At 33.2% G+C, this 27,812-nt stretch overlaps 1 protein-coding gene and 2 long non-coding RNA genes across 3 annotated transcripts; 1 reads left to right on the top strand and 2 right to left on the bottom strand.

Annotated features, from left to right (window-relative positions):
• Positions 1-3,044: 3,044 nt before the first annotated feature.
• Positions 3,045-3,707, bottom strand: LOC133783918 (uncharacterized). The gene is made up of 3 exons (XR_009871023.1): positions 3,642-3,707; positions 3,516-3,567; positions 3,045-3,430 (listed from the first exon to the last, which is right to left on the bottom strand). It is a non-coding gene; the product is annotated as an uncharacterized LOC133783918 (long non-coding RNA).
• Positions 3,708-8,835: 5,128 nt separating this feature from the next.
• Positions 8,836-10,408, bottom strand: LOC133783917 (uncharacterized). Its single transcript, XR_009871022.1, has 2 exons — positions 10,198-10,408; positions 8,836-9,065 (listed from the first exon to the last, which is right to left on the bottom strand). It is a non-coding gene; the product is annotated as an uncharacterized LOC133783917 (long non-coding RNA).
• Positions 10,409-17,453: 7,045 nt separating this feature from the next.
• LOC133781946 (disease resistance protein RPV1-like) lies at positions 17,454-23,728 on the top strand. Its single transcript, XM_062221062.1, has 5 exons — positions 17,454-18,136; positions 18,252-19,335; positions 19,770-20,081; positions 20,224-21,502; positions 23,443-23,728. Exons 1-4 carry the CDS (start codon positions 17,640-17,642, stop codon positions 21,499-21,501), a joined length of 3,171 nt encoding a protein of 1,056 aa, XP_062077046.1. The 5' UTR covers positions 17,454-17,639; the 3' UTR covers position 21,502; positions 23,443-23,728.
• The last annotated feature ends 4,084 nt before the right edge of the window (positions 23,729-27,812 follow it).

The following is a 27,812-nucleotide window of genomic DNA, read 5'->3' as shown; positions in this document are numbered from 1 at the left end:
TAAATTTAGGATTACCTGTGCAGTCGAAAGGTGCGGAGAAGCTGTGCAGAAGAGAAGACGGAGAAGGCAGGAGAAGAGAACGGACGCGAAGAAGAAAGGTGCGGTGCAATTTTTAACCTCTACATAATCATTAGCGGCGGGGTCCGCCGCTACTAGTCTTTCCCGCCGCTAACAAAGTTGAATTCCCCGCCGCTAATATTAATAGCGGCGGGTTGCCCGCCTCTAATATAGGTAATTACCCGCCGCTAATCAAAGTTAAAAAATTTTCCCGGGCTTTTAATTTAGTATATTAGCGGCGGATGATCCGCCGCTAATAGAGGTAATGTCTGCCGCTAATAGATTTTTTTTATATTTTTTTTAAATACTCACTTATTATTAGCGGCAGACCCCAAGTCCGCCGCTAATATACTGAATAATACAGGCGGACTTGGTCCGCCGCTAATACTTACGCCGTTAATAGCATTTATTCTTGTAGTGTCACAACTAAAAAGTTTTCCAGAAATCTCGGAGCCTATGGAGAATCTGAAAAAACTTTATCTAGATGGAACATTGATTGATGAGGTTCCACAATCCATTTGTAAGTGGAAGTCTCTTGAAAAACTGTCTTTCAGCAATTGCTCACAACTAAAAAGTTTTCCGGAAATCTTGAAGCCTATTGAGAATCTGAAAAAACTTTATCTAGATGGAACATGGATTGATGCGGTTCCACAATCCATTGAGTATCTACCTAAGCTTACAATTTTAGACTTGAGCTGATGCGAAAATCTCAAGTCTATTCCAGTGTCTAACATTTATAATATGCCTTCTAGTGTCTACATTGAAGAATATCAAATAGATCAAGATTGGGTTGTTTTGTCAAATGTTTGGATTTCTGAAGCTGTTCAACAATTTAATTGTGGATGTTCTTGTTCGAATACAAATCTAATCTCTATCCTGAAATTGTATGGTCTATGTGGCTATTATAAATTTTGGAAAGATTTCACTTGTTGTGAGTGCTTTTTGCTCTACACAATACACAATATTCTAATGGGCAAAGATCTACAAGATACAATTTTCAGAACAAAAAATTCAGCAGGGAAAAATGTTTGTCTCTTTTTTATATAGCGTATAATAGTAAGTGTGATATATTTTCACTATTATAATATCTAATAGAATTGACTCTACTTATTTGTGTTGTATTACAATCGCAGGCTTTGTATGGTCCTATAGTGAACTTTTGTTATCCAGGAAATAAAATTCCCCAGTGGTTTGCTTATAAGTCAATGGGATTTGAACTACATGTAGACTCTACTCCATGGAATGGTGATAAAAGCTTCTTAGGCATTGTTATATGCCTTGTTGTTGATTTGGGGAATTTCAATAATTTGACCATAGTTTGTGAAATCCATTGTTTAACCTCTATGGATGAACCACACGTGTTCGATTCATGTCTAAAGATCACACAAAAACATACTCAATACGATACAGATCGAGTGTTCATACTTTATCTTACCAGAGAAGACATTTATAGTAAGCTATATGGTGCAAAGAATGCTTCATTTAAGTTTAGTACTATACATGCAATGAGAATAAAAGAATGTGGAATCCACGTGCTATATGAGGAAGATGCAGAGGAGTTTGGTATTATACATGCAGAAACATGTAACGCTAAGAGAACTCAAATATAAAAATGTACGTAAGAATTTTTCTCTAATTTCAATACATTGCTATCAGTTTTTTGTATGCATACAATTACTTATACACAAAACATATATATTTTTGTTAACATTGTATCCACTGTCACAAATCTGATCAATTCAATATGTTATTATTATTATTACTATTTGAAATTTAATTATATTAACTATTGTACGTATATATATATATTTTGAATATATACTATTAATTTTCTCGGTACACACTAATATACATACAACACAACATAAATATATATGTACACAGTACCAAGTTTTAATCATTATTATTCTGTGGAAATAATTACTTGTATTTTTTGTTAGTGTTTAAGAATAGTTAGTAATGTACATATAGACATGTATATTGTTTTCACTCTATTCATCATTATTCAACCATAATTAAAAAAAATGATTTATTCTTAATGACTAATCATCAGGTGTTTAAGTTTGGAACTTGCATTGTGGACTGAAAAAAATGTTGATCTTTCAAACTACACATTGGTCAGCGATTGATATGATTACATTCATGTGAATTGTTTGTACTCTTGAAATGTTGTTTGGTGGACCAGCTTCTTTTCTTTTGTTTTGTACTCTTGAATTGTTTGTACCCAATAGGATTTTGCTCTTTAAATATTTCAACCAGGCATTGCTATAAATACATTACAATGGCTTTTTTTTTTTGGCAAAATTATGTGTATTCTTATTTTTGTTGTACTTTGGCTTTGTATTTTGCTATATTGGATGGAATACTTCTCTTCGGACTGGATATTTTTCCTCTCTTATTTTTACTGAAAAAAATATAAATGGTAGAGTTGTTTTGAACTCAAATTATTAAGACATTTGTAGTTTCACTATTATACAAACACTTTATTCACATATTGTGTATTGGCTTTGTAATAGCATAAAAGAAGTCAAGAAATATTGATCACTTAGGTATCTAGCTAAGGCTGGAATTTCGTCCCTCTCAATATCCAATTGTCTAATTATAACACTTATTTCTCAACCCAATGCAACATCAAAGTTGAGTAGAGATAAACTAAGAGCTAATGAGTTTTACACATGTCAATCCCAAAACTTGGCATCTGACTTGTGGAACATACATTCTTCAATTTTGTACTAATGTGAAGGTTTTGGTATGATGTCAATTTTTAAGACACAAGAGTACTATGAATGGAATGAGAGATAAAGATCGAAGTTTGTGAGAAATTATTCTCATATCAATGTCATTGATGAGCTCTGTTTTAGCACACTTCTAGTTTTCTCATTACAATACATAATCAAAATTTGGTAGATAACAACTTAGAGCTTATGATACTTACAAACATGTTGTGTTCGCTCTTAATGCCTAATCACTTCAATTAGTCACAGATATATTATAACTTTTCCATAGATTTATTTTAAATCTACTAAAGACAGTTTTTGGGTATAGTATGCAAAATCAGAATGTGCACCACTACAATTTTAGTTCAAAAATGCACCACTTAATTAACATGCTGTTTTAACTCAATAGCTACAATCCAACTCCCAACCAAATTAAAGTTTGTTCTATATTAGTCTTTTAGAATGTAAAAAAATCAGCTCATCGCTCCAATTTGCTGTCGAGATGTCAAGTCGAGTTATGTGTTCAAAATAGATCTCAGCCTAACCTGTCAGATTACTTCTAAAAAATACTAGGGAAAACTCCATGTGAAAACTCAAAGCTCGTCATGGTTTTGGGGTTGTTCTTTGTTCATCGGGTCTAGTTTTTGTTGTAGTTCCTACAAATTTAACATCAGTATATTCAGCCATTATGAGAGTAAACAAGGATTAGAAAGTAATCAGTCTCATTTCAATATTTATTACCATAAGTTTTTCCTCGAAGCATACTGCTGGAGTTGATAGGAATGCTACATATCTGTCATAAGAAACAAAATATTAAGAATGGAGAAAATGAAGATTTATATAAATATATATATAAAGAGTTCTTACTCGCAACGACTTGGTTCATCTACATCAGTAACCTCATTTTTCAATCCACATCGATCTAAGCCTAACTTGAAAAACAATACAACAAAACAACTCATATTATGTCAAACAAAAATCAAAACCAAAAATTTGTGTCTAATCTAAACTAAAATGATGAGAATGAGTACCTTTAAACTTCTATCAGGTCCATTTCAACACTTGTCTCCATTCGAAAAGATCATGACTCTGTATGAGTCCTCAAATTTGTCCCATTGCCTAGTTCCGGAAAAATGTATACAAGATATAAAACAGAGGCCAACAAGTAAACATAGAAAACATATAAATCTATCACAAGAAATAAAACATGGATAATATGTAATCGATATCAAACTCATTACTAGTAATTTTCTAAAATGCTTTCCTTAATATCAAAAAAGAGAATCTAAGCGAAAAAAAAATATTCATTCATATTAGGCATATATATTCTAGACGAAAGAGATTAAAAAAGTCTAGTGATAAACAGAAAAAGGGTATGTGAACATTTATTGATACTTTTTCTTTGTCTTTTAGAGTTTAGTTCCAATATTTATATATATATAAACATCAAAAGCATAACAAGAGACACTTAACCCAATCGAGTTGTGCTATGCCCATCGACCTAGGAAGCTTGTTTAAATGGGCACACTTTGTAAACATACCTGACCCAAGAATTTTACAAGCCAAGGGTGAGGTTCATCAAAATTATCAAATCCGAAAAATTCCCTATAAACTATCTATATTACATTATGAAGAAAAAGAAAAACAGTCAAATTTATTACTTGTTTTCCTTGCCCTCAAAACATTGACCATAGAATGAATAGAACTCCTTATCTACTCTTGCAATTTACAAACCGAGTTTAGCCATCAAATCAAGCCAGAAAAATAAACTTCAAAAGTACAAAATGCAGCTAATTCTTACTGACCAAAATCATGTTTTAGTTTTTGTGTCAAACTTGATATTCTTGATTGGATTTTAGACAATTTAGTACTGGATTCATCGTATTCCTGGCATATACGAGCAACATCTAAGGAAGTGAACATGTATATAATTACTTTTGATACACTTATTTCCAAAATCAAAAAACAACAAAACTAAAAACGTTTGGCTTCTACCTGACTGATTCACTGGAGTCTGGAATAAATTAACAACCTAAAGAACGCTCCGCACCTTTTGTTGTATTGTCTCCAACCAAGAACGATTACTTGTTGTTGTTACATCTAAATTATATTTAAATAGATAATAGTAAACAAGAAGTGAGATACAGCTTAAACATGGTCAAAGTAATTAAATGAAATATAATTACACATAGAATATTACTCAAAACAAACAGTTGAATACTAGAAAAATCAGAATCAATCTCACTCTATAAATATAGAGTACCGGTCCCCAAGCTCAATACTCATTCTGACTTTCAGTAACTCCATCTAAAAGAGTTAGTGAGAGCTTGGAAGCCCGAATACTCGTTCTAATTCTGTTTCTTTTCTTTTGTAGATCTAAAGCTAAATCGATGTTATCAATTGCAATGGCTGGAAGTATATAATTTTCGATCCTCTCTTCGTATATGTTCAATCTATATATATAAATTCCGCCTACATGTATATAATTGTTCATATGCCATACATTTCATTTAATCTAACAATTTTCTCCCGGGGCTTAGGCTTTTCAGGTTAATTTTGTACATGTGGTTTGTCATTTTAGTTTTTTTTTTTCATAGTTAGACCTGTATACAAAAAATTTGATGAGCTTTGTTAAGTTTAGGATCGTACCTCTTTCTCATTGATTCAATATAATTATATATACAAAGAAGCGTACACGGCAAGATAAAAAACAAGCCATAATCTTAGGAAAAATATTTGACTAATTCAAAGGAAATAAATGATATATGCCTATATATAGATTATCCTAGAATTAATATGAAATAATATCATATCAATACCAAATCATATCTTAACACCCCCCCTTAAGTTGAAGCATGCAAGTCAAAAATGCCCAACTTGTCAAGAAGAAGATCAAATTGCTTCTTTCCCAAAGCCTTGGTAAAAATGTCTGCCAATTGAACCATCGTGGGAACATAAGATGGTGCAATACGACCATCTTGGATAGCATCACGAACAAAATGACAGTCAACCTCAATATGTTTGGTGCGTTCATGAAAGACAGGATTTTGGGCTATATGTAATGCAGATTGACTATCACAGAAAAGAGGAATAGCCTTTGGATGATGAACACCTAAACTCAAAAGAAAACCTTTCAACCATTTCTGTTCACAAGTAATAGATGCCATAGAACGATACAGCCTCGGCGGAAGAACGAGATATTGTATGTTGCTTCTTAGTTTTCCATGAAATTGGTGAATGCCCTAAAAACACAATCCAACCAGTGAGAGATCGTCTTGTAAGAGGACAAGATGCCCAATCTGAGTCACACCAACCTATCAAAGATAACTCAATATCAGATCGCAATAAAATGCCTTGGCCTGGAGAATTATTTAAATCACGAACAACTCGCAATGCAGCATCCCAATGGGTTTATGTCGGTTCCTGCATAAATTGGGATAAGACATGAACCGAGTATGCCAAGTCAGGACGAGTAACTGCTAGATAAATAAGGCGCCCAAGCAAACGACAATAAGGCTCCGGATCCGAAAGACAGGGCCCTGTGTCATGAGCCAACTGATGATTTTGTTCTATTGGGAATGAAACTGGCTTTGATCCCAACAATCCAGCTTCTGAAATGATATCAAGTGCATATTTCCTTTGGCATAAAAACAATCCGGGAGTGCTTCTAGCCACCTCAATGCCAAGAAAATATTTAAGCACACCTAGATCTTTCATATGAAAACAACTGCTCAAATATACTTTAAAACTTGTTACCGCAGCGGAATCATTACCAGAGATTACCAAATCATCAACATACACTAAGACATTCATTTGTACAGGCCCTTTGGTGTAAGTAGATAAAGAATAATCAGAGTAGGATTGAAGGAAACCATACCCCTTTAAAGCTGTGACAAGCTTTGCAAACCAACATCGAGGGGATTGCCGCAAACCATACAACAACTTACGCAAACGACAAACCATAGTGGAATCGTTAGATTGAAAGCCAGGAAGAAGTTTCATATAAACCTCTTCGTCTAAGTCGCCATGAAGGAAGGCATTATGAACATCCATTTGATGCAACTCCCAATTCTTTGAGGCTGCAACGACCAAGAAAGCACGAACTGTCACCATTTTTGCTACTGGAGCAAACGTCTCATTGTAGTCAATGCCTTCAATTTGATGGTTGCCGAACACGACCAATCGGGCCTTATATCTCTCAATACTTCCATCAGAGTGGTATTTAATTTTGTACACCCATTTACTGCCTAGAGCCTTTTTTCCAGACGGTAATTTCTCCATAATCCAAGTGCCATTGTCTTCCAAAGCACGAATTTCATTTTGCATAGCAGTACGCCAAACAATATATTTGACAACTTCTTTAAAGGACCATGGTTCAACCCCTGTAGTTATAGCTGCAAGAAAGTGGCGATGTTGCATAGTAAATTTGTCACAACTAACATAATGTGCTATAGGAAAGGACGTACCTGAGGGAGTGTGAGATTGCGGATCAGGTGGAGGGAGAGATGGACTTTTCTTGATAATTGTGTGTGTCACGTAGTCTCGTAACTTTACTGATGGGATCATCTGCCTAAACCCGTGACCCAAGCGATCGTCACCAACCCCCTCGTCTAAGGGAGCTTCGCCAACCTCTTCATCAACAACCTGAGTAGGCAAACAAGACTTGGACGTGTGGGGTGGCAATTCAACAGAAGGAGTCGTGTTAGGCGAGGGCGATACAATTAAAGGATCAACAATGTCATCCTCAGGCATTGTCCTATTTTTGACCTTATCATCAAGAAACTCTTCAGGATAAAAATCATCATTGTCAAGAGAAGAAGGAAGATGTTGAACTTCACTATTCAAGAAAGGAAAGAAATTTTCATAGAACTTGACATCCCATGACACAAAGAACACCTTTTTCTCAAGATCAAATAAATTCCACCCCTTCTTGCCAAATGGATACCCCACAAAAACACATTTACGGCTTCTGCTAGCAAACTTGTCACGTTTAGCTTGTTGATTATGAGCAAAGACTAAACAACCAACACTACGTAATTCACTAAAAGAAGGTTCACACCCAAAGAGAATTTCATAAGGAGTTTTGTTGAAAAGAATACTAGACGGAGTCCGGTTTATGAGATGGGCAGCGGCCCAAACACATTTGCCCCAAAAATAAATTGGCAACCCCCCTTGAAAACGTAATGCACGAGCGAAATTCAAAATATGTTGGTGTTTTCTTTCTACTCGTCAATTTTGTTGAGGTGTACCCACACAAGAAGTGTGAAATAAAATTCCATTGGCCAAAAAATAATCTTTCATGCAGTTAAACTCAGTTCAATTGTCACTACGAACAATTCGCACTTTTTGAGAAAATTGACGCTCAATCATAGCAAAGAAAGACATAAACATTGTAAAAACTTCTCTTTTATCAATCAATAAATAAACCCACACAGCACGAGAATAATCATCCACTAAAGTTAAAAAATAACGAGCACCACAAGAAGAAATTTCATCATACGGACCCCATAAATCGCAATGAATTAACTCAAAAATTCGAGATGATTTATTCTGACTCAAAGGAAAACTATTGCAAGAATGTTTAGCATGATGACAAACTTCACAACTCTTATCCAAATGACCTCTAGAATTATTCAAAAAAGGAAGTAACTTCACTACATTCTCAGAAGAATGACCCAATCGATGATGCCATAGTTCCAAGGACAGTGAACTAGGAACAGAAACCGCTTGCACTGTGAATCCTTCACTACTACAAAAAGGGTTTTTTAGGACTCGCGGGGCACGAGTCCTCTATTTGAGAGCCTAAAAAACTATGCGAGTCCTAAAAAATCTGGTTGAGTGCCTTTAATTAAGTTTTTAGGACTCGCAATGCGAGTCCTAAAAACATCTGGTTGAGTGCATTTAAGTAATTTTTTAGGACTCGCTTTGCATGTCCTTAAAAGTAATTTTTTTTTATTTTAAAAATGCAGCTACAATTTTTATTTTTATTTAGAAAAAATATATCCCTTTGAGTGTCCAAAATGTATTATATATGTTAGATTTCTAAAATTTCAAAAGAAAATACAACAAAATAATTTTTTATTAATTACTCAAAAATATAATTTCAGTATTTAGTCTACTCGGCTTACAAAATCATATTACATGATAGTTTATACTACAAGCAAATTTTATCATCACCAAATAATAAACAAGAAATGTATCCAATGTTAGTGAAATATATTTTTTATTCTAAAAACTTCAACTGTCAATGTTGTCTAGTATTGCGCCAAAGAAATGCATCTCAATATAGACCTGCACATTATAAAAAAATTCTTTAATTATAAATATATTATAATTCAAACTTATAAATACAATTTTTACTTTCTATTGATCCAACTTTATGGATGCCAATAATACACATAGTCGACAATAAAACTAAAATAAAATAATAATTAAACAAAAAAAAAAATGCACACATCATCATCATCATTTGGCTTTTAACAATCAAATCAAAGTGAAAATGCATAATTAAGCTACGCAAATTACATTCAAATCAAATAGTTTTGACTAAATTAAGCATCTAATTAAGCATCTTTTAAGAGACCCTTTTAATAATAATCCACCTCTTAATCTCTAATTTCGTTAAAACTTTAATGCCGGCTTATTATTTATTATGATGTTATGATTCAAGTGGGAATGAGCTTAAGTGATAAGACATTAGTGCTACTTAGTTACTTGATTAATTAAGAAAGAAACATCACTAATTTGAATCCTATCTTGGATGTATAGTGAGTTTCAACTAAACATAATTTTTTTAGCCTATTCTAGTAATTAAAAATTTATCTCAAATCTAAGTATGCATTTAAAATTCTATAATCAACTTAATTATTAATTAGACCGTTAAATGTTAAATATCCGGATCACAAATTTATCATTATGGCAGTCATCTTTTCATATTTCCACACAAAACTAAGTACAAAAAAATCTATAGAAAATCGGACAGCATATCCCCTAATTTACTAGCCTAGCCATCTGTCACAATCAACACCAACATGTCAAACAAATCAAACAAGACACAGGTTTTCATCCATATATCACCGCATCACACAAAATTCTCAAAACCTACTTCACTAAGACATGCAAGTTCTCAATCTTCCATTATCACCGCAGCACACAGAATTCCCAGAACCTACTTCACTACGGATGAATATCTAAGATATTCAAACTCCACTAAAGTGCAATACTAAAGCAATTAGAGTATAAGCACATACACATTCCTTCATTTGATCAAAGGGAAACATAATTACCAAATCAATTACTAATTCTATTGTTAAGAGACAAACTCATTTATTTGAAAAACATTTCCCTGAACAACTTCTTAAAGATAAAAAAAAAAAAAAGATGAAAAGGATAACATGAAAAGAGTACTAAGTTATACTCATACCTGCTTCCATAGCTCTTCAACTTCCTTTATACAGACGCACATTTTTGCTCTATTAGATATTGCTATGGCCCAAAAGCCTATCCAGAAATACAATAAATAAAATTTAACTTAGTTGAGTTACAGAAACCGCAAAAAGATTGGCTAACGATAGAAAAAAGGGACAAAAAATGATGCTAATTCCAAACTTAAACCCATTTAATCACACACCCATTACCAAAACAAAAACTACAGAAGTTGAGAGTTGAAAAAGAATACATGAACAAGCTTTCCTTGGTTCTACTGTTTAGGTGCAGCAGCAAGTAATCTTCTTAAATTTACTTCCGTTTTGCTAGTTCCCATATTTCAAAAACCTACAAAAGCAAAACTCAATTTTAAGCCCAAAAATATCAATCAATTCATAATTGACCAGATTAATCATATTAATCCATTCAAACCGGTTGCAAAATGCACCAAAATCCAGTCAAGAAATATACCAAAAGCTAGTAGCAAAATACAAGTAGTAGCCATTAAAGAAGCAGCAAAAAAAATACAGCTACACATAGATACCCTATTTCACATTATATGGTACACATACTGGAGTGGTTTCCATTCTTTAGTTTGTCAATGATCTTGAATATGAAATCAAATATTCAAATATGTGTAATTACACACAGCTACACATAGATACCCTATTTCACATTATATGGTTCCTTTCCCTTTCATTTTAAAATTAGATTAAGACATCAAACATGAGATTGATTCTATTATAAAAAATATGCATACTATTTCAAAGAATATAAAAAGGTCAGAACATGTAAGTTATCTTCCCAGTTCTGCAAACCTTTCGTGTGATGACCGCCGTTCTCTTTGTTTGGTCCGAGTTGCAATTTTCCATGGTCCAAGTCATCGACTTGAGGTACGGAAACATTCCCTGAATATTAGTTGAAAGCCATTTATTTAAATGTGAGTCTCTAGTAGTTTAAACAAAGAGAAACTCATAATGAAGTTGCAGCCAACTAAACCAAGAATTGATAAACCTCTAGCTCTAACATCTGATATCATAAAAAAAAAGGTTTGATAAATAAACAAGTGAGAGCTTCCTCCTACCATGTTTTCAGGAATAATTGGTGTGGTAACAGTAGCCCCGAGCCCAGCCACCGTCCCAGCCTGAGCCCAGCCACCGTCCCAGCTCGAGCCCCTCCCTGCACAGCCACCGTCCCTGCCAAGCCCAGCCACCCTCCCTGCACAGTCGACCCAGACCCAGACTCAGCCCAGCCCAACCCGAACCCCTCCCTGCACTGTCCTTGCACGATCGATCCCACCCTCTGAGACCCCCGTGCCGTCGAGCCCAGCCAGCCCGGAGAACCCCACTCGCGCGTCGAGCCCTTGAACCCACAGCCATTGTCGAGCCCTTGAACCCCTAGGCGACATCGAGCCCAGGCAGAGTGAGAGAGCCGAGTCCCCTGCCTCTGCATCGAGCCCGCCGCCGTGATCCGACCACCAGCCACCCACCTGCCGTGACCCATCCACGCCGTCAAAGAGGAGGGCTGAGGGCTGGTTTTTTACTTGAGGAAAAGAACGAGAGAGAGAGAGAGAGAGAGAGAGAGAGTGAGATTGAGGTTGAGGGATAGGGTTTAGTTATTATTATTATTATTATTTGTTAAAAAAATATATAGTTATTATTATAAAAATATATAAATACAAAGTATAATGATATTAAGAAAAAATAATATTAGTTTTTATTTTTTAAGTATATTTAAAAACTAACAACTTATAATTTTTTTTAAGAAATTATTAAAATATTTAACCATATATAAATAATTTACTTTTAACTATTACTTTCAGCCCAGTTGTTTTTAGGACTCGCAAAGTTTTTTTTAGGACTCGCAAAGTGAGTCCTTAAAGAGTATTAAGGACTCCCAAAGCAAGTCCTTAAAATTGTTAAGTAAAATACTCATTTTTTAGCCCAGATTTTTTTAAGACTCGCATATTTTTTTAGGACACTCATTGCGAGTCCTAAATTGTGTTTTTTCAGGACTCTCAATGAGTATCCTAAAAACTCCATAAATATTTTTAAGGACTTGCATTTATGTGCGAGTCCTAAAAAAGTGTCCCGTAAAGGGTATTTTGTAGTAGTGCTTAACGCAAGTAATAAAGTCCATCTCGTCTCTCACCCGTGCCAATCACCTCCCTCGAATGTAGGTCTTGTATAGCACACAAGTTAGAATTAAATTGGACAAAACTACTAAGATCATCATTTAATTGTGATACAGAGATCAAACTGCATTGTAATTTGGGAATGAAAAGAACATTATAAAGTGTGATGGAATCTGTGAGTCGCACAACACCCTCTTAGTTGAATAACCGTTTGACCATCCGGAAGACCAACAGAACATGGAGAAACTGCATGAATATTTAATAAACAAGATTCATTACTGGTAACATGATGAGAACAACCTGTATCAATTATCCAAGCATCTATTCCCATCTTACCATTCAATCGGTTGGAGGAAGAAGAGGGAGGACCAAACGCGGCTGTTAAAGCGGCCCATTGGTCTGCAGTAAATCCCGGAAGAGATGGCAAGGCAGAAGGTGCACTGTGAGGAACATCAGAAGCAGTAGCATTTGCACGCAAGTTGGTGCGACCACGGCCTGTCGAAGTCTTTTGAGACTAAGCAGTTGATTTGCATTTGAAATTACTTTTGCCATCAGACTGAGATCCATATTTCTCCAAGTACCAATCAGGAATACCATGAATATCAAAACAAGTAGCGTTGTCATGGCCGGTTTTGTGGCAGTGAGAACAAGTCAAGGCTGCCTTGTCTGGCTTATCAAGACGTGACTTGAATCGATTGTCGGGACGCACAGCAAAGCCAACGACATCAGGTTTTTCTTCAGTGATGTGAGTGATCCCACGGACCCGCTCATCTTGAGCAATTTTCTGAAAGGCCCAGTTTAACAAAGGAAGAGGATCTTCCGAGAGAAGGGTGGACCGTAATTGACCATAAATATTAGAACACAAGCCAAGAAAAAATTGGTGGAGCCGATCAGCAAAACGACGTTTTTCATGTTGTTTACCAACCTGACAAGTACATTTACCACACTTGCAAGAAATCAAAGGCTCATGTTTATCTAGTTCATCCCATAATACATTTAATTTACTGAAATAAACAGCAATAGGCATGGTTTTTGTTTGCTCACAACGATTAATATCACCCTTAAGTTGGTGAATACGGGGACCATTAACAATGGAAAAACGTTCATGCAGATCATCCCATAAACGTTTGGCATCATCATAATTGGATAACATAGAACGTACCTCGGGGTCTATGGTATTTGTGAGCCATGAGACAAGCATACAATGAATCATAACCCAATCATCTTTTGTACAGGGAGGAACAATATCAGTGATGGTTCCGTTAAGAAATCCGAATATGCACCGAGAAGAAAGAGCAACCCGAATAGCATGAGACCATTTATCGAAATTATCAAGCTTCAAACGGATTGGAGTAATAAAATCGCCAGAACGATCTTGCGGTCCTAAGAAAAAAGGTGAACTGGGATCAATTTTCATTGGTGGTTGCGGTGCAATCTGTACCGGAAATGGAGTTTTGTCTCCATCTATGGTGTTAAAAAAAATACTAGCCTGATACCATGTTAAGTTTAGGATCGTACCTCTTTCTCATTGATTCAATATAATTATATATACAAAGAAGCTTGCACGGCAAGATAAAAAACAAGTCATAATCTTAGGAAAAATATTTGACTAATTCAAAGGAAATAAATGATATATGCCTATATATAGATTATCCTAGAATTAATATGAAATAATATCATATCAATACCAAATCATATCTTAACATTTTATCTATATGATAATAAATTGAATTATTTTTTGTGTGCAGGTTGAACATTGCTCTTAAACAAACAATATATAGTGAAATCGAGAAAGCTTGTTCTTCTCAGTTCTCATGATCAGGAACACATCTACTATTAGCCTTGAAGCTCCCTATATCACATTATCAGGGCATATTTTTTACTAGGTAAAAGGCTCATTCTACTACTCCTTGTCATATTGTTTGACCATTTGAATATTATTCTGCTTTTATGGCCGCGGGCCGCTTGTCCACTCTTTTTTTTCTTTTTTTATTTTATTGTAAAGTAATTTTAAATGTGTCCCTTCCTATATGTGGCATTGGCTATTGTATGCACATTTTTCATTAAAATATAATGCAGGGAACTGAACTTGAAAGTTTAGATCCAAAAAGATGCTTCAGTGAGTTTGATTTTGCTGGTATTTCCTATTGTTCAATTTCTATACATCTTTCTCATATTTGATTTTAGAATTTTTTTTCTTATTCTTATTCTCAGCTGTGAATCCTAATGTGACCTCAGCTGTGAATATGAATATAAAAAGAAAAGAAAAGTAAAATTCATTGTGTTTTTTTTACAATTCGATAACGAGTCCTGATAGGCATTTTTTAACAGATATATACATTTTGATTATTTCGAATTTGAAGTCATCCTGCTAGAGTAAATAATTGTAGTAGTATATGCGTGTATATATATATATATATATATATATGCATATTTCCTCATTGAGAAGTCAATGCAATAAGGACAGATAAAAATAATGGCAGTCGTTGTTCTAGTCTCTAGCGGGGAAACAACCAAATATATAAGGACCAATAATTGAATGACACTAAATCAAATTATTAGAGTAAACTATCAATTGACTAGATGAATTATATTAAGGGTAACGAAGTGTACACCTAAAATATACAGAAAAACATTACACAATAATTGCTCATTGCCTTAATTGATTTAAGCTGTGTTGCTTCTTCACCATCCACAAACTTTCCCAGAAATTGTCACACAAGATTACCAAGCTTGGAAGATAAGTAGTACTGACGCTTCATTGAACATCCTTTTAAAGTTAAGGTGCGTAGTCCACATTTGCATTACTTTATCATTTATGAACTATCAAATTATTAAGGTACGTGGGCTGACAAAATATATTTTTATGCTTAACGAGGGGTAGTTAGTAAAAAAATGCTAGCCCTTCTAATCATTTCAAAAACATATCAAATCTTTTGATAATACCCAAAATATCTTTCTCATAATTTTTCTCATCTACTTCCTCTTTTCTCTTCCTTATCTCTCCATCTACCCATTCATCTCAACTCTCTCTCTAGAAAAAAAAATCCACGGGTAAGGTAAAATATAAAAGAACTCAATGCAATGGCAAGTATTTCTCACTTAGAACAATAAAATACTGCATTTCGAACAAATCTCGACATGATTTTTGGATTTTTTTTACGATTTTTTTCAGATCTGAAATTTTGAAATTTGGAGAAAATCGACGTGGTTTAATGGTGCTCAACTCGAGCTCAATAGGGCCTTCAAAATCAAGATTTTCATGAAAAAATCGATGTTGCTCAATGGTGCTCCGATGCGATTCTTGCAAGAGAAGTAATTTTTCACTTGGGTGTCCGTTTGTGGTGATTTGTTATTATTTTGGGTATTTTTTTCAAGATCTACACGTTTAAGATGTTTATATACACATTTGGGAAATGTAAATCTTGAAAAAAATGCAAAACATACCTCACGTTCAAGATATGTTTTGGTATGTTTTCAAGTTTAAACTTTAAAAATGTGTATTGAATATCTCAAACGTGTAGATCTAAAAAAAATACAAAAAAAAAAAAAATTACCCAAAACAGATACCCAAGTGAAAAATTATATCTCTTACAAGAATTGCATCGAACCACCATCAATCAACCATCGAACCACCATCAAGCAACCATTGAATCACCATCGAGCAACGTCGATTTTTTCATGAAAATCTTGATTTTGAAGGCTCTGTTGAGCTGGCATCGAGCAAAGTCAATTTTCTACAGATTTCAGAGTTTCAGATCTGAAAAATAACTCAAAAATCATGCTCAACTCGTTGGTGTTCGATGCCAACTTGATGGGGCCTTCAAAATCAAGATTTTCATAAAAAAATCGATGTTGCTTGATGGTGGTTCGATACAATTCTTGTAAGAGACATAAATTTTCACTCGAGTGTCTGTTTTTTGTGTTTTTTTTTTATTTTGGGTATTTTTTTGAGATCAACACATTTGAGATATTCACATACACATTTTCAAAGTTTAGAACATGAAAACATACCAAAACATATCTTGAACATGAGGTATGTTTTGCATTTTTCATTTTTTTTCAAGATTTACATTTCCCAAATGTGTACATACACATCTCAAATGTGTAGATCTTGAAAAAATACCCAAACTAAAAAAATCACCCAAAACGGACACCCGAGTGAAAAATTACTTCTCTTGCAAGAATTGCATCGGAGCACCATCAAGCAACATCAATTTTTTCATGAAAATCTTGATTTTGAAAGCCCCATCGAGCATCATTGAAGCACGTGAATTTTCTGCAGATTTTAAACTTTCAGATCTAAAAAAAAATCGCAAAAAAAATCCAAAAGTCATGTCTAGATATGTTCGAAATGCAGTATTTTAGTGTACTAAGTGAGGAATAATTAACATTACATTGAGTTCTCTTGTATTTTACTTTACCCTTGGATTTATTTTTTCTAGAAAGAGTTGAGAGAAATGGGTTGAGAGAGAAAAGGGGAGGCGGATGGAAAAAATTATGCAATGAGGATTTTTTGTATTGTCAGAAGATTTGGAATGTTTTTGAAATAATTAGAAGGCCCAGCATTTTTTTTTTTTGACTTACTACCCTTCAATAATCATAAAAACTCAAATTTCCCTCTATATATATATATATATATATATTAATAGCAATAGATAAGTAGAGCGTCAGAATGAAACAATAAAACACCATTTCAAGTGATGAAGTATGAAAACCTATCAAAAGAATTCCAAATTCGATGAAAACTCCTTTTAAATATACTGTATTCTCAAATAGTTTTTAGATCTGAATTTTTAAAGTATAGATCTCAAGAATACAAAACATAGAAATATAAAGAAAATCAAACAGAACTAACATCATATAAAAGAAAATTTATATAGATTAGATATTTAAAAAATTATAAGACTCATTATTCAAATAAAATTACTTTAAACGAGAATATCACAAAAGGAAAAAATAATAATAGATAGGAGAAAGGCGCCGGGATAATAAATAGAGAAGACTCCTTTATATATAGTTAGTAATCATCACTCGTTTAGAGGGGTCCCCGCCAAAAGGAAAAAGAAAAAGAAAAAGCGATGAGGTGGTCCATTATTGTCACTGCTTTGATTGTCCATTCAAATGGTTCAACGTATAACGTACGTTGTTGAATTGGTAACTTCTGCGAAGTCTCATGGGAATTATCAAGCATACAAAATATGTAATGCATACAAAAGTAGCCTAATAATTTGTTGTGATTGCTTTTGTTGGCTTCAAAATTCTTCTCTTCTATTCTCTCTCTCTCTGTTTTCACTAAAGTGAAAATGAATAATCTTGATGATCAGCCACAAACTCCAGCACCCAGCTCTATATCTCTAGGGAAGAGACATGATGTTTTCATTAGTTTTAGAGGAGAAGACACTCGAAGTAATTTCACTAGTCATCTCAATAATGCCCTCAAGAAGAATGGAATTGAAACCTACATTGATGATAGACTTGTTAGAGGAGAGGAGATCTCCAAGGCTCTCATGGATGCCATCGACCAATCAAAGTTTTGCGTAATTGTCTTCTCTCGAAATTATGCATCTTCGAGGTGGTGCTTGGATGAGCTGGTGCATATCCACAAATGCATGGATAAGAAGAATCTCATTGCTTTGCCTGTTTTTTACCATGTTGATCCATCTGATGTGCGCAGACAGAAGAGAAGTTATGAGGAGTTTCTGAAAAATGAAAAACTTTTTCACGAAGATAAGATAAAAGAATGGAGGGTTGCTCTAACTAATGTAGCTAATCATTCTGGATGGGATGCATCCAAGACCAGGTTCTCACTTTCTCTTTACGTTTACCACTGATCAATGTCATTTTGAGATGTAGTTCTAGCTAGAAAGTAGTCTCTTATATTGTTTTATTAATTAATTTAAATATATCTAATCTAGGAACGATGCTGAGTTAGTTGATGACATTGTCAATTTTATACGAGGGAAACTGAGACCTACCTCTTCAACATATCTTATAGAGGAAGGCTTAGTTGGAATGGAAGAGTCCACTAAAGATCTAAACAAGTTGTTATCCAATGCTCCCATTGTAGGAATTTGTGGCATGGGTGGTTTGGGTAAGACAACCCTTGCTGATGTCATATTCAAACAATCTCACCCTCAATTTGATGGTCATAGTTTTCTTCGAAATGTTAGGGAAGAACGACAAAAATATGGATTGGCTTGTTTGAGAAAACGATTGTTTTGTAAACTGTCAAATGAGAAAGATATAGATGAGGATGATTTAGATGCTGTGAAGAAAAAGCTAAATCATAAAAAATTGCTTATAATTCTTGATGATGTGGATGACTTGGAGGATTATGAATCTTTACTTCAAGATAGCCATAACTGGTTAGATTCTAAGAGTAAAGTTATTATTACAAGTAGAAATCTACAAGTACTTCGGAATATTATTGGAGACGATGAGAAGATACATAAATTAAAAATACTAAATGAGAAGGAAGCTCTTGAACTATTCTCTTTGCATGCCTTCAAAACAAAGTCCGTTGAAGAAAGCTACAAAGAGCTTTCAATAAAAGTAGTGAATTATGCTCAAGGTTTTCCACTTGCTCTTAAAGTTTTGGAATCTCACTTATATTTAAAGAGCAAACAAGTATGGCAAAGCGTGTTGAGTAAGATGAAAGTAGATCCCAACCAAACAATTATAAATAAATTAAAAATAAGTTTCAATGGACTGGATGGAAAAGAGAAAAATATATTTCTTGATATAGCATGCTTTTTCCGAGGATATAGTAAAGATTATGTGGCAGAAATATTGGATACTTGTGGTTCTTTTGCAGCTGTTATTGAAGTATTGATTGATAAGTGTTTGATAACTCTGTCTTGGGATCGACTTATTCAAATGCATGATTTGTTGCAAGAAATGGGTTGGTCAATTGCTCGTGGTTCACACTATAATCATTTGGGAGACTATAGTAGACTTTGGATTGCTGAAGATATCTACAACTTGTTGAGAACTAATAAAGTAAGACTTAATATATATTATTTAATTATTTTTTGCACATTTATTTAAATATAAAAGTTTATATTTATACTTCTTTTTATGTGGAAATTAACGTATTTATTATATATATTTGTTAAAAACTTAGTTGCGTTTTTTCTTTTTCATTCATAATGTCCTTTTGTTCCTGTATAATGAATAGTGCTTGCTAGCTATGCTGTAATATACCTGAGGATGGCATTCGAAATCGAACAAACTACCATTATAATAATTTAAATGTCAATTCACACTTATAATATATATAAGAGACACTTGACATATATAAAGCACAATTGTTTTCTTTCTAACTGACCCATGTACTATAATTTTGTGATTAATTACTCATTTTATTTTTGTGCTATTTATATTTAGAGCAGAATATATGGATTTTCCTTTTAATTAGACTTTCCAATCATTAGGGTACTGCGACAATTGAAGGAATATTCTCTGTTGATGATGGACAACTGTATGGAAAGAAACTAGAGGGCGTGAACTTGAATCCTTTAGTCTTTATGAATATGCCATATCTGAAATTGCTTAAAATGCCGAACCATTGTGTAAATGGACTTCAGTTTCCTCAAGGTCTTCATGACTATTTTCCAGACGAGCTCAGATACTTGGAATGGTATAAATTCCCTTTGAAATCTTTAGGGTCACATTTCACTCCACATAATCTTGTTTACCTTAAGATGGTGAATAGCCAGCTTGGGAAATTGTGGAATGAATTCCAGGTGCATAAATAAATATATACTTCATTTTTTATGTAAATCTATTGTTTATGTTTAGGTTTGAATATAAATAAAAAATCAATCAAATGGCATGTGTATATATACTGATTAAATTAATCCTTTTCATTTCTTATTCCCTCACTAGGATGTTGGGAACCTCAAGTATGTCATTCTTTCTCACTCAAAGAATTTGACTTGTCTTCCGGATCTTTCTCGAGCAAATCTTCACAAGATATGCTTACAAGATTGTACAAATTTAGTTGAACTTCCTCCTTTAAGGTTTCACAATGTTCTTGACTATGGAGAAAAAGAATGGGAAGCAATAAACCGTTATAAGAATTTCATATTATCTTTAATATATGATGATGATGATGATGATGATGATGATGATGGTTTTGGTGGATATTATGAATATTCTGATGGTGATGATGATAGTTTTGGTGGATATTATGAATATTCTGATGGTGATGATAATAGTTTTGGTGAAGATTTAGATGATGATTATGGTGGTGGATATCTTGATGATGATGACGATGATGATGATGATGGTTTAGGTGGATATTATGAAGATTTTGATGGTGACGATGATGATGATAGTTTTGGTGGATATTATGAAAGTTTTGATGATGATTGTGAAACCTTTGAGTGGTTTAATACCAGAACTGATCTTTCTGAGATGTCTAATAATGATGAGGACTATGATTGCTTGGTAAATCTCAGACAATGTTCTAAGCTCAAAACTCTCTCAGAGATGTCTGGTAATATAAAGTTCATATGTTTGCGTTCAACTGCAATTGAAGAATTGCACTCTTCAATTGTCTTTCTCAACAATCTTCTTGTGCTTGATCTCAGAGATTGTAAATATCTTAAAAGTCTTCCAAAAGATATTTCTAAATTGGAGTCATTGGAATATCTAGACATGGGTGAATGTGCATTGATTGACAAGTTTCCAGAGCTTCCAAAGAATTTAAAAGGATTAGATTTGAGTGGAACATCAATTCGAAAAGTTGACTCATCATCCTTTGAGTGTTTACCTTGTCTAAATATTTTATACATGAAAGATTGCACTAATCTTGAAAGCCTCCCAACTAGCATTTGGAAGTTGAAGTCTCTTGTCAGGCTGTCTTTTGAACATTGCTCACAGTTGAAAAGATTTCCAAAAATCTTGAACACTGTGAAGAAGCTAAAGGAGCTTAATTTGATCGGAACTGGAATTAGAGAGGCACCGTCACCAATAGAGAATCTTATTGCATTGAAAAAGTTAAACTTAAGCAAGTGCAAAAGGCTCGAGTTTATTTCAACTGGCATTTGTCGACTGAAGTTTCTTAGCGAACTGAATCTCTCTAATTGCCCACGATTAAGAGTCCATGAACAAATTTTGGAGTTTACGAAGAATCTTTCTAAATTTGAACACAAGGATTAAGGTACCATCATCAATAAATAATCTCTTTTTTTTTGTTTTTGCTAATATACAAATTTAATTAAACTTGGGAAAATTGTAAGTTGATTTCTCTTATGATAACTCTCTTATGAAAATTGCTCTCAATTGAAAAGCTTTCCCGAAAACTTGGAGTCAATTTATATATAAATATATATATATATATGTAGAATCTAAAAAGAAATTTTCTATGTGTGAGGTATAATTAGTGTTTTATATGCTTATTTAGTTTTGAAATTTTCTACGTGTCGTTTGTTTTGGATTTTGGAGGAACTTTGTTCTAATGCCCAAATCGGAGATATAATCGTTTTTCTGATTTCATTTTCTTAAGCTTTTGGAATTTCATTGATTTCTCTGTTTATTTTTAATTGGTAGTTTTATGAGGCTGGTTTGGTCTTAGTTTGTCTCTTGTTTTGTTGGTAAATTTGATGTGCATTATTATTGGATAATTAAGCTATATAACCTTAAAAAATTTCTATAACCTTTGTAACCTCTATTTTTCAAATTTTAGCTACACTAACCTCCTCCTTTAATGAAACTTTAGTATTCCAATAATGCCCCTTTTATTTTTAATTAAAAGAAGAAAAAAAAAATCAAATGTTCCAAAAAAATAATCTGAAAAAAAAATAGGGTTCATCCTTTTCTTCTCCATCCACCATTTGTTCTTCAAAATCTCTCCAAATCTATAGAAGGATTATGTTGTGACACACTTACATATATCTATTTCAGTGACATAGTTAGAAAAAAGCAATTACATTAAGGTAAAGTAAGTGAAAAACCCTAACTTTTTAATTTTTTATTTGAATGTGAAAATAAAGAAAGTTGTATTTTATTGGCTTAGATGTTTGTTTTTTCATGTAAATGTGATAAAAAAAAACAACAATATAAGTACATTGTTAGCCATATTATAACCATTTTATGGTTTTTGAGTTGAAAATGACGATTTTTCGAAGTAAAACTCATGAAGAAAATGATACGCAGATCTTGACTGTGTACAGTTGAGCTCGACTGTGCACAGTTGAGAGCACTCACGAAGAAGATGATACGTAGATCTCGACTGTGTACAGTTGAGCTCGCCTGTGCACAATTGAGAGCTCAACTGTGCATAGTCGATAACTTATTAGTTTCTGCAGCAAGACGATTGAAGCTATATCACTACAGGAAAACTGGTTAATAGAGACAACATAATAGGGACAATAGTAAAAATTGTTGAACACCACAACACGTGAAAACGTAATTACTTTATTAATTACAAAAGTAATTACACCAAGACTTGAATACAATATTTTATCACAACACACTCTAAACACTTACACACTTTGTTTTAGAACACTCACTTATATAGGACTCACTTTTGGGACACTCACTTTGCTAGTACCTTGGACACACATTACATTTGTATTTATAGGCTACAAAGAAAACATCCAAATCTTTATAGAATTTTTTAACTTTATAATTTATTAACTTCTTTCTACATTTTTCTAAATGATTCTAGAACTCTATATATTGTCTAATTAGTTCTAAGTTTCTTCAAGAACTTTCTAGAATGTTCTATGTTCTTTCTAGTATATTTTAGAATATTCTAAAATTCTAGAGCATTCTAGATACGGTAATGACTTTTAACAAAAATTGAATCAAACTTAAATATTCATGTATTTTTTCACAGGATAGGCCAAAAATGCACAAACATTACATGTTAAACTTTGTTGCCAATAATAGATCAGAGGATTTAAGTTAGACTAGATATGATATGTATTGATTGTTAAACCTTAGATTTTGATTTTATACGGCTGAAAATTCGATGCAAATCAAATGCCAAGTTTGAATATTTCATCAACTGTTAATGTCCATGATGATATATAGCAAGTTTACTTTGGATTATTATGATTCATTAATAATGTTAATCTTACTATTTTCCTGCTGCAGACATATTAACAGAGAAAAACCTGAACTTCTCTGGAGATTGAAGCTTAAACTTTGGTGAAACTTTCTTATTCTTATTATTATTTGATTAAGATTTGACTGCATCATATCATATCTTGAAAGAATGTAAATTGTATTTATTTTGTAAGAGGCAGAGTGGCATATATCTCTTAATTGGCTGTCCTGGTTTCACTTCCATTGCATTTGGGAAATATAATGGCATGTTGAAACTGTCGAGACATTTTTGCTTTCAATTATATTTTGAAATAGTGGTCAAGTATACATATTTAATTATATTTCATACAATATATGTAAGTTTAGACATGTATCCAAGTTTATATTAGAGTTAGTGGATGATGGTAACATTATCAACTTAAATACAAGTATATCATGGCAAGACCTTAGAGAAAAGCCCACAACAGCACAAATTAATTAAATATAGGGTATTTTTTAAAAATATGGCTTTTATACCGTAAATGTGCAAAAATATAGGAGTTATACTTTTCTTAATTTGTACGGGAAATTTATTAAAGAAAAAATTAAAGTATAGGAAACACAATTAGTAGCTAACTAAAATATAGAAATGTCATTTTTTTTTTATTATAGTTTTTTTTTTTTTTAAGGTAATTTTTTTTCCATCATTTTTTTATTATTATTAATTTGTTTTCTGTACTTGTTTTTTCTTCCATTTTTTCCTTTTTCTTTTTTTTTTTCTATCAAATTTTTCCTTCATCTTTTTTTCTTTCCATTTTTTCATTCTTCTTATTCTTTTTTTCATTTTTATTCATTTATTTATTTTTCTCTTTCATTTGTATTGTTTTGTTTTATTTTTTCAATTTTTTTCATTTTATTTTTTCTTCATTTTTGTATTTATTATTTTCTCCTTCTATTTTTTTTTTCTTTTTTCACACATATGAGCTTTTTTTTCTTCTTCCATTTTTTTTCATTTTCTTCTACCAATTTTTTCATTCATATTTTTCTTTTCTTTTCATTTTTCCATTATTTTTCTTCTTCGTCTTTTCATTCTTATTTATTCATCTATTTTTTTTCATTCATCATTTCTTTTGTTTTTTTTTTCATATATTTTTTTTCATTTTTGTAATTATTCTTTTCTCATTCTATTTCTTTTTTTTTTCTTTTTTTTCAAACATATATTTTAACATTACATAATTATTCTACTATTTTTTTATTTATTATCTTTTATTATTGTAATTTTTTTTATAGTTTTTTCCACTATATGTAAAAAAAATTCAAATCATTTTTTTCAGCATTTTCTTTTTACTGTAACACTTATAGGAATACCAAAAGTTGGAAAGAAAACTAATAAAAATATGAAAACGTGAATGGGTAACTGGTTACCTTCACATTCTTTGTGTGTATATTTCTGAGGGTAACTGGTTACTTTCACGTTCTGGTGTGTGTATATTTATGGTTTCTTTATGGTAACTAGTTACTTATGTTACTAAAATCATAGTTACTTCTTCTTCCTTTTTTAATGAAGTGTTCTTCCATTTTTTCCTTCAAATTTGATGTTTATTTTCATATTTAATATAAGTAACTCGTCACCCCTCTTAGGTAACTGGTTACCTCTCTTATGGTAGAAAGTTACTCATCTCAGGATAACTGGTTACCCCTCCTGGTGCATGTTATTTAACCTAGCTCTAAGATTTTTTTTAAGATCAATCAAGTAATTGGTTACCCTACCCAGGATTTGAAAAAAAAATGTACAATCTTAAAAAAACACGTTTATAATAAATAAATAATAATTTTAAAAACAATTCATATTACAAAAAAAAAAAATTTGCAAAACAACCAAAGAAAAATTTAATATAAAATTAGTAATATAAAAATAATTTAAAAAAAACAAATAACCTAAAAAAATAATAATCAAATTACAAACACACCCTTCCAAATTTGATTAAGAGTAAAACTATGGCATAAACCAACTTTTATATAAAAATATGGGAAAATAAACCCATAAAAGTGAAAATTCTTAAAAAAAGTCATATATTAACTTTTTTTGAAAAAAAGCCATATTTTTGCATACTCTATTAAAAATCCCATATAAAATGTAATTTCCTCTTAAATATACAATACAAGGAAAGACCTTAGAAAAAGTTGCACCATGTAATTTTACAACATTCACTTCTCCCAAAGACTTTTAACTTTTATAGTTTAATGACTTAGAACAGTTTGTTTAGAAAGCTTTTTTCATAACTATTTCTTGTTTAAAAAACTCATCTCATGGTTTTGTAACCAATGAGAAAATACCTAATAATTGAACATTATGAAATTTCGACACATGATCAACAAAAATGACAATATTTAATATATTTGTAGGAACTTCCTATATATATATATTTATCAATTATATATAAATATAAATTTCAAGGAAGTTTCCCTACATTTTATGAATATAAATATAAATATGAATATATATATATATATATATATTTTTTACCGTGATTGAAAATTTTATTTTTAGTGGGGTCCTATTACCTTCATTGATTAAAGTTGAAACGTCTTTTTTCTCTGTCAATAATTGTCGTTCCTTCTTTAATCAATCTTTATCAAAAGTGATGTAAACAATTGTAGTGGTGGGACTTGTCTCTAGAGGAGTCCTATGACCAACTATGCTATAGCCATTTTAATTTATTCCTGTCTGTTATCCCCAAAAATTGGAGTTTGATGACGTGGCAATCAGAAGTGACAAGTGGCAATACATGGTCCGTAAACGACACATTAATAGTCAATAAATGTATTGGCTCTTCGGAGTTGTGATAAAGTGATCTGACCGACCTGGTAGAGTTTCTATCAAACCGATAAGGATTTTTGACTGACCAGTCAGGTGTTTATCCGACCAGTCAGTCATTTTGGCCGACCAGTCAGTGTGTTTCGCTAGACCAGAAATGTGTTATGATAGATTAGAGATGTGTCATGTTAGACCAGAAGTGTGCTAGAGGTGTGCTTTGCCGACGAGAGGTGTTTGCCTATGTCCTCAATAACAGCTTCAACCCGAATCATTCTCAACTGCCGCATGAATCTCTCAGATATCTCGGAATAATAGCCATATTGTTGTAATATTAGATTTATTTATATTTTATTTATTAAAGTCTATTGGAAGAACAAATGACCCGATAAAAGGGAGATATTTATGTATGATCCATGAGCCTAGAAATAAAGGGCTCATGACAGACTGAGAAAACTCTCTCGTTTTGAGATTTTGGGGACTGTTACTTGGGGCATTCTTGGGGCATTTTCTGAGAGGTTAGAGAGATAAAGCTTGTAGTCTCTAGAGGGAGAAACTCTATATTTTTCTACTTGCACTTAAGAAACTCAGTTGGCTCAAGTTCATCTGATCTTAAGTGTAGGCTAAATATATCACAACTCCAAGTGGATTAGGTTATTACCAACACATTGGGGCTGAACCACTATAAAAATTGTCTGTGTCGTATTTTTCTCTTTAAGGTTTATTGTCGTTTTGACGTCTACACGTCGTTGGCCAAAAACGCAGTCAACATTTTGATGCTTTCATTGAGAGCTTGAAGAGAAGAAACACACGACTATCGTATCAAGATGGCGCCCAAGAATACTAGTGTGGCATCCACAAAGTCAGGCACGTCAAAAGAGTCTGCTAGATCAGAAGGTCCTGGACCGCAGAACCCAGAGACTGAGCCCAGGGTGTTTCTTGAGGAGACCACTCCAGAAGTTGAACAACTCCAGGAAGCAATAGGCGTTTTCCAAGAGGAGATGATGCAATTCAATGGTCGGCAAGAGTCTTTTGCTGAAGAGATGGCCAAGCAGAGAGCTGTGTTAGAGCCAAGCAGAGAGCTGTGTTAGAGCAGCAAATGCGCGATATGGAGGCCAGAAGCGAAGAGCTCAGACAGCGACAGGAGGAAGTCGACCGGAGACATCATGAAGAAGCACTTGCTCTAGAAGCGGCTACCCAATTGGCCAAAGCCAATGCTCAAGCCGCGGAGAAAGAAATAATAATGCTGATCGGAGGACCGCTGATAGAGCCAATTCTCGTGGACCGGAAAGAAGCAGGAGTAACCCCCCTGGTTGGGAAGATGATGGGGTCCGCTCTAGAACTGCATCAACACAGAGGGAGAAATCTAGAACTCCCTCCAGGAGCCAACGATCAGAAACTTCGAGATCAGGAGTTCACCGATCAGGCAGTAAAAGGATTCCACCCAGGCAGGATCAGACAAGGACTCCTCGAGATAAGAGGACTTCACAATTCAAAGATGGGCATGGTGGTGATGAGGCTGATAGTCATCACACCGATCAATCAAAGGAAAAGGAGGGCAATGACCAACAAGGAGGAAAAGACTGCCCGGGACGTACCGAAAAGTCTCCACTACACCCCGGCC

The sequence above is a fragment of the Humulus lupulus genome, chromosome 6 (genome assembly GCF_963169125.1).
Source record: "Humulus lupulus chromosome 6, drHumLupu1.1, whole genome shotgun sequence".
In the NCBI taxonomy this organism is placed as follows: domain Eukaryota; kingdom Viridiplantae; phylum Streptophyta; class Magnoliopsida; order Rosales; family Cannabaceae; genus Humulus; species Humulus lupulus.
Note: the sequence above shows the minus strand (reverse complement) of the source record. Positions and strands in the feature narration are given on the sequence as shown.

Coding starts and splice junctions, on each gene's coding strand:
- LOC133781946 (XM_062221062.1), top strand. CDS start 17,640: ATGAATAATCTTGATGATCAGCCACAAACTCCAGCACCCAGCTCTATA. Junction 18,137..18,251: donor TGGGATGCATCCAAGACCAG/GTTCTCACTTTC, acceptor TATCTAATCTAG/GAACGATGCTGAGTTAGTTG. Junction 19,336..19,769: donor ACTTGTTGAGAACTAATAAA/GTAAGACTTAAT, acceptor TCCAATCATTAG/GGTACTGCGACAATTGAAGG.